This window comes from Electrona antarctica, assembly GCF_951216825.1.
Source record: "Electrona antarctica genome assembly, chromosome: 23".
Taxonomy (NCBI): domain Eukaryota; kingdom Metazoa; phylum Chordata; class Actinopteri; order Myctophiformes; family Myctophidae; genus Electrona; species Electrona antarctica.
This window is the reverse complement of record NC_136804.1, coordinates 9,015,848-9,029,123: the sequence shown is the minus strand read 5'-3', so window position 1 is coordinate 9,029,123 and position 13,276 is coordinate 9,015,848. Positions and strand designations below refer to the sequence as shown.

Genomic DNA, 13,276 nt, shown 5'->3' with positions numbered 1-13,276 from the left:
TGCCCATACGGGACTAATGAGATTTTATGGAAGACGCTGCTGAACATAATTGTGAGTTTGACCCCTTAAAATGCTCCAATATAAAATTGCCGCTGTGCTATAGCTCTCAATGTGTTGCAGATTCGTTGCAGCCTGTATAAGACCGTGCTTCCATAGGCTTCTATGACTGAAAATGAAGAACTTTAATGCATGAATATACATGTTATGATAAGAGAAAATGATCAAACATTCTGTAGATTGGGTATTTTCACATTTTGTTGTTGTAGGGACATATAATAAAGTGTGTTTTTTTATTTTCGTAACGTAAAGAATGACTCCGCGCACAGGGAATACGATGCCAAGATAGGAAATCTTTTATTACAGAGAAAAAAAAACTTTTCTTCCAAAATATAGAAATCTGTACAACTTCCGCAACAATCAATTTACATGAACTGTACAAATTTACAGCAGTTCATCACAACATTACCCAATGAAAAGAAAAAATGAAAACAATAAAAGGTGTACTGACATGAGATCACATGATAGTAATAGACAGCTTTTCTTCTTGGGTAAGCTCAGAGATTTTTTTTGTTTATTTTTTTGTTTTCTGGTTTTGTACGTAAATAAAAAAAACAAAAAAACAAAGGATAAGTCTATAAGTACAGATCATGGAAACTGATATTTTTTTCTTCTTCTTTTTTTTTTTTTTTTTTTACCAAAACAACTTTGGTCCTTGCCAACACTCCCACCAACGAAATGGCTTCACTTACGGAAAACAAAATGTTATCAGTGTTAAAAGATGAAATACAAAAGGAATACACAAGCTAAAACACCTCAAGATATCAATTATTGGCACTTCCCATGTGTAATGTTATGTACTCTACCATTTTGTTTTACAGTTACAATACATTCTACAATATGTAAAACACCCCAAATGTGAAAGTGGCAATAATTCAACTCAGCGATGACAAAGATTGACAACAGAAGAAATAAAAACTATTCCCTTCCCATTTCATGTCTCAACATGCAAAACCTTTCCATAAGAGTATTTATTGAATGTCCGAGGCCTGAGTTTGGCAATACATTCCAGGAAGAGACCCCTCGCGTCTCGAAAATGTCACACGACTTCAACTTGACATATTTAGTGCATTTTATGTGCTATCTTACCTCTCTGACTATTCAAAGCGCTCTCACAACATTTCGGAAACCTACGGTATGTGCACACAAACTGAATGGATGTCATTGAGAGATTCAATATTACTGTTGTTTTGAGAAAAAAAAAGAAAAAAAAAACATTGCTGGAGTTACCATTGCTGGAGTTGAACACTGGAGGTGTTGAGAAGGGCTTCAAAGGGATTTGGGGGTTTCTTTTCTCGTTTCCATTCGTTTTCTTTCTATAGGTCTACAAAACGAGGTCTGGTTAAAATAGGGTGTCGGGTCTCCAGACTAAACGATCCCTTAACGAGAGGATGGTAGAGCATGGGGGGGGGGGGGGCCTACAATGAGAACAACATTTAGAGAACAGCGAGACAAATCAACTGCCTCACGTCCCCCAAGTACAGACCAATCTCGTAACGCCTTGTGTGGCATGAAACAATAACATCTACAGTGGAGCGGCATGGCTTTATAACCACTTTCAACCTGGCACTGCCCGATTCATGGGACATGAACACCCCCCCCCCCCCCCCCCCCCCCCCCCACGAAGAATAGCCGAAGTGCAAGATCACATCGCGTCGCATTTGCGGAGCGCCGCGAGCCTGTAGATCACGCCATTTCCACTGTTTGTCATATGCCGAAGTGCGGAGGGCTTAAGTGGTCGAAACGTGACAGCCGCCAAAGCTCTCTGGACGTTCAGCCGACAGGCCACTGTCCATCTGGTCAACATGAAATCACTGCTTTTCATAGATTGCTGAAGGGAGCATCAGCAGAAAGCAGATTGCAGTGCGTCATTGGCTATAGCTGTGTGTGTTACCCATGATCTCTTGGGCTTAAGGGAGCTTAGACACCAGCAGTGGGTCTGGTGGTGGTGCTGATGATGACTGTGTGACAGACAGGAGGAGCAAGGCAGCAGGGATCGAGCAAACCTCACGTGTATTGTAAACAAGTTGTTGCTACTCAAGCTCAGTATTTCCACCGCACCGCCGGTTTCAGTGAGACGATCAAAGTAAAAACAAAAAAAGGAAAGTAAAGTAAAGAAAAAACGGCCTCGTACCCTCCCTCGCCATCCTCAGATTCCTGCCCCCCCCCCCCCCCCCCCCCACCCCCCCACCCCGTTAAGTGCAGCTTGAGCACGCTCAGATAGGCGTGTGCTGGTTTCTGTCCGTCACCCAGAACGCCAGGGAGGGTTTGAGGTGATTCCATTCGGGAGGAGGAGGAGGGAGGAAGGGGGTTGTTGCGTTTGGATTGGATTTTGGAGAGGCGGGTGGGGTCGGGGGCGCGGGGCTGAAGGGATTTTAGCTGCCCTGGACGAGAGTCCGGCCCTCCCCCCTCCCCCCGCACCCGCTCTTACACACCATCGCGCCCCCCACCTCTATCCCTCCCTTCCGTATGAACCGACTCCCTTCGGAGGGGGTGATCAAAGATCAAAGAAGATGATATGTCACATTTTATCTCTACCTGCATCCTTTAAGAGGTGGTGGCTAGCGGCGAGCTGCCAGGCTGGATGGGGGGGGAGGTCTCACATAATAACCCTGGTCTGAGAATTGAGGATGGCTCATAGATTACGACAGCCGGGTCTATGTGTAACACAATGCACCTCCCCCGGCAACGCAGGACAAGGTATCCTCGTCCGAGTCTCTGCCCCATCCAAGATGCTGGGTGAACTAAACCATAAACCATAAACAGACTTCTGAGTGGAGCTGGTCACTGAACTGTCCTGCAGACCTTTCCTCATACGCTCTCGCGCGCATGCACATGCACACGCGCACATGCACACACACATTCATCACGCACTAGTCATCACACACTCCAGAGCTTTCGTACTAGCCTTCCACCAGGACAAAAATCACGTTTGGGGAGAGGAGAGATGGATGGGAGGGAGCAGCTTAGCTTTGCTTCCTGTCTGGGCTTTTGGAGAACAGTGCCACGTGAACGGACAGAAACTTGCCTAAGGAAACACAACCAACCAAAGTCACCCTACAACAAAACGGCTCTGAAATGTTCACAAATACAGTGTAAATATCGTTTCGAAAACGTCTCCCCCCCACCCCCCGCCCCCAACTTAATTGACAGATTAAACAAGACCCCCAACACAGGAAGTGTCAGTAGGAACAAAGGGCTACAAATGGGGGAGGGAGGGAGCGAGCGGGGGGGGGGGGACACAGCGTGTTGAAGAAGAGATGACATTCGAGTGGATGGAATGCAGGCGATTTTCCTTTCTCTGAGTTACACATCCCACACAATCGCAACGTCAAAGTGCTTTCAAAGTCATTTATGACGGGGGCCAATGTGACAAACAAAAAAAAGGGACAGGCCCACATCTAGGTAAACAGGGCCCATCCTGTTATGCTACACTTTGAAATTTTGGTAATGCAGGGAATAAAAAGGCAATGGAGGAGGAGGAGGGTGGGGGACCAACATAACGACATGAGAACTTGATTGTGAATTTCATCAACATTCATTTAAGCAAAAAGGAGGGGAGAGGGACGCGAAAGCCCCCCCCCTGAGCCTCCTCTCTGGAAAGCTACACATACGTGATGTGTGTGTGTGTGTGTGTGTGTGTGGGAGGGGCGGTGGGTGGGTGGGTGGGGGGGGGGGTGCAGGGAAGTGTGACACGCCAGTATCCATAGGCAGCAGGCGTCACAGCAACCCTCCCATGTGCACTTTTACACATCGCCTCTGTCGGGTGGAAACCTCATTTGTCCTAAAATTGTTACCTATATGCAGGATTAAGGTTCAAAAGTATTTTTAAAAAGAATGCTTGTAGATCTATTTAAATATGGATATGAGGTGTCTGCCCTGACAGAGACGATATGGCTCTGTTGTCGACCACAAAGGGTAAAACCCAAGAACCTTCTAAGAACCTGTGAAATACGTATGGCACACACGGTTTCCTTCAGTTCTTGTAGTCGCAAAGAGCCAATACTGTACAGGCGTGTGTGTGTGTGTGTGTGTGCGTGTGTGTGTGGGAAGGGTGGGTGGGGGGGGGGGGTGAATTTCCTGATGTGTGTCAGGGAGGAGGAACAGAGGCGGAGACAGAAAGCCTTTGTGCCGACAGCCCACAGGATAAAGAGAAAAAATAAACAAGTGCCCTGTGGTCCAAAATAAGAAAAGGAAAAAAGGCTCTAATTTGGCATCGCGTTTGCCTTGGGCTGACCAATGGAAAGGCACGGTCTGAACCTCATCATCCTCCCGTTACACAGGAAAACACACCAAATGAAGAAACAAGAAAAACACGCCTGGATCTGAAATTCATCGGGTATAATTCCTGACAAGAGCTTCCGTTACGATTTAAGAATGTTTCTGCGCTTGCTGTTGTTGCGACTGTGGCGTCGGTGAAGACATGGTACCCATAGTAACCACAAGATTAAAAGTGCAAAGTCAATGTAGACCTCGGCGTTAACGAGCGATGCTGGAACCCCACCCCCTCCATTCAGCGTGACGATGGAGCCAGTCACCATGTTGTTTACAGTCAGGGGGTGTGTGGGGGCGGAGCCAGTCTCTGGGAGGGGGCGGGGGTTGGGTTGCTGCTGGGCTCCCGGTTGGTTGGTTGGTTGGTTGGTTGGTTTAGCTGCCCCAGCGGTTCCAGTTCCACACGGCCTCTCCTGAGAAAACGGAGGGCCCCGGTAGATCCAATGACACAACAGAACAGACCATGACGAGGGTGGGTGGGGGGCTGGGATGGGATGGGGGGGGGGGGGGAATATCAAACCTACGAGGTTTCCATCACCTGGACGATAGGCCACATCCTCTGCTTCTTTCTTCTTTTTGTTTTTTTCTGGTTTCGTTAAAAGATTATTATAATTTTTTTTGTATTTTTATTTATTTTTTCTTTCTTTCTTTCTTTCTTTCTTTCTTTCTTTCTTTCTTTCTTTCTTGTTTTAGCTTTAAAAAGGCTCGTCCTGCTTCCCGGTCGAAAGGACCCGACCGAACCGACAGTGAGACCCTGAATGGAGAGCGAGGCCGGGAGGAGGGAGGGAGGGAGGGAGGGGTTTCCCCCTCCCCCAATTTAGCTGGACACAGTCATCATGTTGTAGGCTTTGGAGGGACTGGTCCTTCCCAGCCCCATCATCTCCTCCTTGCAGCTGACCGACGCGCCGCTCCCCGAGGCCCCGCCACCGGCGGCCACTTGGCATGACGGCCTGCGCCACCACCACGGGCTGGGACTCGTAGAGGACGCAGATGGAGCCGTCCTCGCCGATACGGTAGGACACCTCGAAGGGGTCCACCCAGAGTGTCAGCTCGCTGGGCAGCAGTGAGTAGAGCTGCTGGATGGTCAGGCCGATGCGCTGGCCCGCCTGGCCTATGAGGGGGTCCATCTTGTGGTTGATGCGGATGCAAGCGGTAGCCCGAGCCCTTGCAAGGCCTGTCGGGGAACCAGTGGTGCTTGTATTGCTCTGCAGAGACACGGAACACAAGAGAAGAGAACGCAAATATGTTAGCCCCGAGGTTATTCTGTGACCTGGCTCAGTGGCTCAGTGGTTAGTGTCCGCCCTGAGATTGGGAAGACAGTGTTCAATCCCCCGGCCCGGGTCATACCAAAGACCCCATGCTTGGAACCTCGTCCCTGCGACATACTAGTAGCCATAGACATAGGACCCCATGCTTGGAACTTGTCCCTGCGACATACTAGTAGCCATAGACATAGGACCCCATGCTTGGAACTCGTCCCTGCGACATACTAGTAGCCATAGACATAGGACCCCATGCTTGGAACTCGTCCCTGCAACATACTAGTAGCCATAGACATAGAACGGTAGACGACTCCTTTGGCTCTGGGGCGTGCGTATCTCGAGAGGAGGCAAGCTTTTGTGAACAAAATCTATTCATAAAAAAGGTGAGACTTTAACCTACCATGATTAAAAAAGTGATTTCATTATTGGGAAATTCGGTCTTGAGCGCTACAAAATCAATAATTGGTTTACATAACTGTAATCATTGACAGATAAGTTATTGGCTAACGGTTTGAGAAGGACTATTTGACCTGGTGCAGGATGTTTGCATATGTCTCCTATCCATAACCATCCTAAACTCTGGCCTATATACTTTTCCTTTTTTTTTAAACAAAAAACATTGAAATAATAATAAACTAATTGTAGGACATGGGGGGGCGAGGATATTTACTTGCAAAATACCCAGAAAAATGTGTCTGTGACACAAAACTGGGCCCATTGTTTGGGAAACAGTGCTAAAGGGCCAGGTGGACTGTGGACGTTCTTCTCGTGGCCTCAGGGTGCAGATGGGATCTGCAGGGCCAGGGCAGTCAGTCACTGCAAAGCAGCTTTCAGCCCAGGGATCAAAGGGCGAGCTACAGATAATCACTCAGACAGACTTAGTGCTGACACAAGGCCACAGGTGTTTAGACACACTGGTATGCTGGATACCGTTGAGTAAATCAGGCTTAAATAAATAATAACAATAACGTCAACACCGTTTTCGTACGCATATATATATATATATATATATATATATATATATATATATATATATATATATAGATATAGATAGAGCTACCGATTTGTATTGATTGATTGAAATATGTTTGCAGAATTACAGTACATTTCAAGCACAGCTCAATACAAAGTTAACTGTGAGTGGGCGACCCAATAAAGCATTACACTTGTTTACAAGAGGGTCCACCTTGTTCAATTCATCTCATACTTAGGATCGTTACATGACTCAAATGAACAGCACACTACAGTCTAATAATTCACATAGTGGTTACACAAGAGAAAGAAAAACAAGTAACGTTTGCGTTACAAATCGGTACACAGGAGTCAAGTGTAGTAAAATATCTCTTCTGACATAAAAATGTGATGGATTTGTGTGTGGGACCCAGTGGCCACACACAAATCCATGAAAAAACGTTTTTACGTGGGTTAATATTTCGTTTCATATGCTCTTACTGTATCCTAACAACACGAGAGGTTGTGATTATATCGCACGGCCTGTAGTGATATAATAGCCTAATATGATTTATCATGGCCTTGATGGTACTATTGCTTTTATAATGACATGATTGCCCACTAATAACTGAAATATGCACTCACAATTTCAACAAAAACGTGTTATGCTGCCAACTAAAACCTGTATGTAATATAAATTATACCTTGTCAATCAGGTGAAAAGGTTGGAAGCATAATTAAATTATTTAAATGTGTTCTGTATTCTGCCTGAAGGTGATTGTGTGTGTGTGTGTGTGTGTGTGTGTGTGTGTGTGTGTGTGTGTGTGTGTGTGTGTGTGTGTGTGTGTGTGTGTGTGTGTGTGTGTGTGTGTGTGTGTGTGTGTGTGAGAGACAGACATAACCTACTTCATTTAATTTATCTGCCCTACACCATCAGAAAAGTGATTAACACACAGCTTCTCGATATGTAATTTCCCCCATTATCGTGGCCATAACAATAATGCCAAATAACACATGAACTTGAATTAATGTGCAGAAATATTCTATCGTTAAAATGTTATTAACTTATTTAAAAAATAAATAAACAATTAGTCTCCCATAACAAACATCTGTTGAAATGGGGCCGTAAAACAGCCATTGTGTAGCTGATAAGCGCCATAAACAGTCTGTCAGCAGGGTCCTGGCTGGTCCTGGGTCTACGTGACAAAGGGAGGGTCACTGAATTGCACAATCACTCCTCTGGGTCACACAGTCTTCCATTACTGGCAGCGTTGCCAGTAGTTGATTTTTGCGAGAGAAACAAGCAACCAGGTTTTAAAAAACAAAGCGACTGTACTGTAGGCCACATGAGCAGCAGCTATTTTTATAGCCGATCTACAAGCTCTGCTATTAAAAATATATATATATATATATATATTTTTTTTTTTAAATGTACAAAAAATAAAATAAAAAGTGGTATGTTTTTTGAACAAACACAAATCTTGTATGGGGGTCCCAGGAACTAAATATTAAAGGACCACTTCACCACTTTTCAACCTACCTTCATATAATTGGTCCTCACTAATGTTCATAATAAACGAGCACGATTTGTTTTTCTGCTCAGTCTGTGTCTCATAGGATACAGAGGGCAGTTCAGAAACCAATGGAAGTCGTCGTTCTCACCATAATCCAAATCTCAATATGCATATATTTTTTTAATCTTGTTTTAAAATAATCTACCTAACAATGATGTCACTGGTGGGCGGATTTCGAACTGCCCGCAGCCCTCCTATGAGACACAGACTGAGTAGGAAAAGAAATTGTGGTATTTTATCATGGACATTAGTGAGAGGACCAATTATATGAAGATAAGTTGAAAAGTGGTCCTTTAAAACATTTGAGAACCACTGTTTTAAACAACATTAGGAAGCAATCAGCAACTACACTTTAGAAACAAGCCCAACAACAACAAAGACAGCAACCCACAACTACCAATATTTGAAGAAAAACAAATCCCATGTAGTAGCTTATAATAGGCAGACATGGCAACACTGATTGCTGGCAGAACAACAACACCAAGCCCCAGCCAACCATCTGGGATAGAGGGGCCCCTCCCCTTAAAGAGAGAGTGTCCTATTTTTCTGACTGGCGCTTTGCTACTGCAATGAAAACAGTGAATCAGAGTGATATCACCGCTACGGTATGTCAGAGGCATTTTAGAGGTAAAAAAAAAGAGAAAGGAAGCGGTGTTTATATTCCGCAATACTCATTCAGGCGTGGAAAGCAAAAGAATGTGGCTAATTGTTATCTTGTAGTAATTGTATTCCCCCTTATTTAAAAGGGAAATTAATTTGTAGTGTAGTCTTATAGAGCAAATACCTTTAATGAGGAGATGAAATTAACGCTCCTCTCGTTTCTTGTGGCGTCTTTTCTTTTACCGAGCTCACCCACTCAGGGAAACATTAACATCCATTTTGTCTCAAAAGCCCCCCCCCCCCCCCCCCCCCCCCCCACACACATATTGAATTTCCATTCACGGTAATACCTCGAGGTGTATAGTGCTGCCTTGGCTTAATGAAAAACATGGTAAGTGAAGTAGGCCACAGCGCTGAGGCCGGAGGCCACCTGCACCACAGCTTTGTGAGACGGAACCCTGCCCCCCTCCCCCCTCCTCTGCACTGCTTCCAGATTTTGTGAGAGAAATAAGCAGCCAGAAGGAGGTCTATGAAAAAACAAGACCAAAAAGAAAGCGACTATAGGCTAACGTGCGACATTCATAGAAATAAACAAGCCCAAATGATCTTGTATAATAAGCATACATGGCAACACTACCCTGTGTCTTATCGCAGCGCGGCTGTGTATACAGACCTGCTAATGGAGGGCTTGGCAGCCATGAAAGAGCACAGTAGAATATATGGATGGTCTTAATACCTCCGGTATGAGCCACACATACGCATAACCGTGTCTAAGAGCAGGCAATTCCCCACCTCTGGGCCGTGAGGACATTGCAAACTGGGACCACAGATAATATTGGCAGAACACAAATGATTTTTATTGATAATATAACACTGACATTAAAGTATTAACTAAGAAAAATAAATAGGGCCATAAGTGGTCAGATGGGTGGGCCGCAAACGCTTTTGAGATCTTCCAAAGTTCCAAGTGCACGGGCCCCTAATCCAGAAAATGTTGTGAACCGTGGTTCTAGAATAGAGCAGCTGGGAACAACAGCTCCGCTCAGCTAGGCCTATTCTTTAGAAGCAGGGCACTGGAAGACAGGGGGGAGATGGAAGAATAAACAGACGACTGAAGTCTCAATCTCAACATAAAGAGTTTAACATAGAAGGTTTGTTTATTTAGGCTCACACAGAACTATTGTGAATACTAGGCATAGTTTGGGTGAGCAAATGACAAAAGGCTCCAACAAATTGTGGCGAGAGGGGGACCATAATGATCGATGGTGAAGAATGTCTTGGTCTGACGAATGACTGGGGATTTTCCATGACTCTTGGGAGACGCTTTTAGACAGCGAAAGGCCTATAGAGTGACTTTCGTTGTATTCTCCAGTGGTCGTATTGCCTACTGCACTTTGTTTTTATACATCGCTTATAGCCTTTGAATGCTTGTTTCTTTTGTCGATGAAGGGCCTTTCCATAATTCTGACGTTGGCATTTAATTGCTGGTCCTAATAGCCTATTTTCTTTTTCACACTGCACTTTATGCTCACGCTTTAGTGCTGTTGTTTGATTAGATTTTCAGTTGTATATAAAGCACTTTGTGAAAATATGTCTCTGCATGCCATATCGCTCAAGTTTATCACGCTGTTATAATTATATGTTCTAGATTTAGCCACTACTAAAGCTCCACTAACCACTAAGACGTTTGCAGACAAACGGGAAGAAAGAAAGCTTTGCTATAACTTATCGTTATGCAACAAATTTGAAAGAATCGGGTCAGTTCCGACCCCCTTAGCCCTCCAGCAGCTTTTCATCATGTACACACAACAGACAATTCAAAGCGGAGTTCAGATGGACAAAAAAAAACCCTGGGGTTGACGTTGACCCAGTTTATTTACAGGCTCCCACAGGGTAAAAAAAACAAGATGTATATAGTTTTGTTTATGGACACAAGTACAAATGGGGGAGGGGGGCTTTCTTTGTTAATCTTCTGCACAACTTTTTTTCTCCCCCCCCCCCATCAGATGACGTTGTCCAGCACCTCCCCCAAACATATCACCCCCCCTCCCGACTGGTTAGCGGACCGCCCCAAGCCCCATCCCCCACCATCCACTGACTGACTGGAGCCTGGGGGCCATTTTGCTCACACACACAGACAGACTCCCCAACTTTGGTTGTTTACAAACAAACACCAACGATTAATGAAGTTCTCCGTCGTCATTTTAATTTTCAATCCCCCCCATCAACCAAAAACATTATTCAAAAACAAAAATCGAATTTGTGTAGGGCCTATTTTCATTTATCTTTTTATAGGTAAAGAAAAGTGTAGACCAATTTGTGTTGATGTGTTATATATTTGATTTGATATATGCCTATTTACAAATAGTGAATACAAAGTGGTCTTTTATACACATACTGTACGTCTCTTCTTCGCCCTACGTGATCCAACCGCCCACACATTCAGTCATTCTAAAGAGCTTTATCGAGCAAATGGTGCACATCATCAGCGCACTTCCTTGTTTGAACAAATACAGCAGCCATTTCTAGTCCTGGTATATCAAAGGGAACAGAGAAAAACGGCCGTTCACACGATTTAACTCGACGCCTGGTAGCCTATAAATAATACGAACACACGACGACGACGAATAGATCGATCGAACGTCCTGATGAATTGAAAATGGAGGACCCCATGATGTAAACAAGTCTTCGTGCTTTTTCTGGTTTTAATCTCGTAGCCGTTTTTTGACGTGTGATTTCGTTTGATAGTGTATAGGCCTACCCATTCTACATACTGTGAATTTAAAAAAAAAAATCTATGAATCAACCGCGCATCTCTCGGAAAATGCGCGGTGTTGTTGCGCGCTTTGGAGCGCGGATGACTTCTGTGAGAGAACAAAGAGCGCTCCTTAATCCTTCACCAGGGGAACAGGCTACAGTCCATATGTGTGAGACAGTGGCACTGTAAACAAAACAATATAGGTAACACGTAGATAACACATAGATTAAATTAACATAATTTATGGATATCCCATCTCCCCCCTTCTTACCTGACAGTATGTCCTGTAAGCTTTGGCTAAACGTCTGAAGCTGCCGATCGTTTACGTGTCCTTTTATCCGCAGGAACCTCGACAGAAACCCGACGGCGGCCGTGATCTCTGGCTTCATGGTTCCCCGAGCACAAAGGGTATGCATTGAGGTGGAGAGTAGAGCAGCCACGATGAGGCTCCGTGCGCTTCTTTCACTTTAGTGCGCGGTGGCGGTGATCTGACGACGATGTCCGACGTACGGCCGTTCGTTTCCCTCTCCACTTTCGCGCAGCGGCGATGGTGAGCGTCGTCGTCGGTCGACTCTTCGTCTTGTGGCGGTGGTTTGTCTCTGGTAGTGGTGGCGGAGCCGATGCTTGGCATTTATGTTTTTTGTCGAGGTAGGGGCTGTGGGGTTTTCGGAGAGTAAATTGACGTTGTGTGCGTGCCAGGACGGTGTATATAGGCCTATGGGCTAAAATACAGTGTATATAGATTGACGCCTGTTGTGGGGTTGTTGGTAAACAGATAGACACATACAGGGGGGTGGGTGACGGTGCCAGCCCAGCTTTCAAGCAACCGTCCCTTCCTTTTTTGTTATTTTCCCACGAAGATCCTCCTCCAACCGCCAGACAGAGTGAGCGAGACGGAGGCTCGCCGTGGTCTTTATACGGCCCCCACCGTGCCGACACGGGGCCAGTGTCGTACAGCAACAAAGACGCACCAATCGGCGCGGCGCACGGGCCTGGACGGGCCCATAATAATGTGGAGGAGTGGACTATACTAGTGCGCGTCACGCCGCAGCCCTCCGAAAATAAACACACCACGTGAGGAGCGCGCACACACACACACACACACACACACACACACACACACACACACGAAGCGTGAAATTAACCCTCTTATTATCGGTCACAATATAAAACAACACAGTCAAAAAATAATAACTGATGTGACAAATAACATTTGTTGCACTTGCAGGGTTATAGCATAGTTGTGTGTGTGTATAGCGTATGGTTATAGTGTAGCCTAGTCTCTAAACGATATGATGAATTGAACATGGTGGACCCTATTGTAAACTTAAACCAAGTGCAATGCTTTTTGGTGTCGTCCACAGTTAACAGTTTTGTATTGAGTTGTGCTTGAAATGAATAGGCCTACTGTAATTCTCCAATCTGTTAATACATACTTCAATCAATCAATAGCCTACAAGTCAAGATGTATTAAGGGCACAGACAAAGGCAATGGCATTAGTGAGATGATGTAATGCACCCATATTGAACTGAGGTGTGATTATGCACCAGGCAGGGCTGGGTGCAGATATGGGTATGGCCATATTCCATTACATGCATTGCAACATTATATGCTTGCATATCAATATAATATAGCCTATATCATTTACAACTGGTCCTAGACAAGTCTTCTAAGCTTCACCAGAAATGACCCCCGATGTTTTCTGTACAATTTACATGTATGCTTGTATTGCGCCTAGTTCTCGCTTGTTATTGTGTTTGTCTTTATATGTCGTGATGAATTGAATACATATACACACCAT

The 13,276-nt window shown here is 45.0% G+C and overlaps 1 protein-coding gene across 1 annotated transcript; it reads right to left on the bottom strand.

Annotated features, from left to right (window-relative positions):
- Nucleotides 1-330: 330 nt before the first annotated feature.
- Nucleotides 331-12,377, bottom strand: btg1 (B-cell translocation gene 1, anti-proliferative). The gene is given in 4 exon segments (XM_079494682.1): nucleotides 331-5,299; nucleotides 5,301-5,477; nucleotides 5,479-5,534; nucleotides 11,746-12,377. Coding segments are annotated over 4 exon segments (531 nt in total). The 5' UTR covers nucleotides 11,891-12,377; the 3' UTR covers nucleotides 331-5,146.
- Between the last annotated feature and the right edge of the window lie 899 nt (nucleotides 12,378-13,276).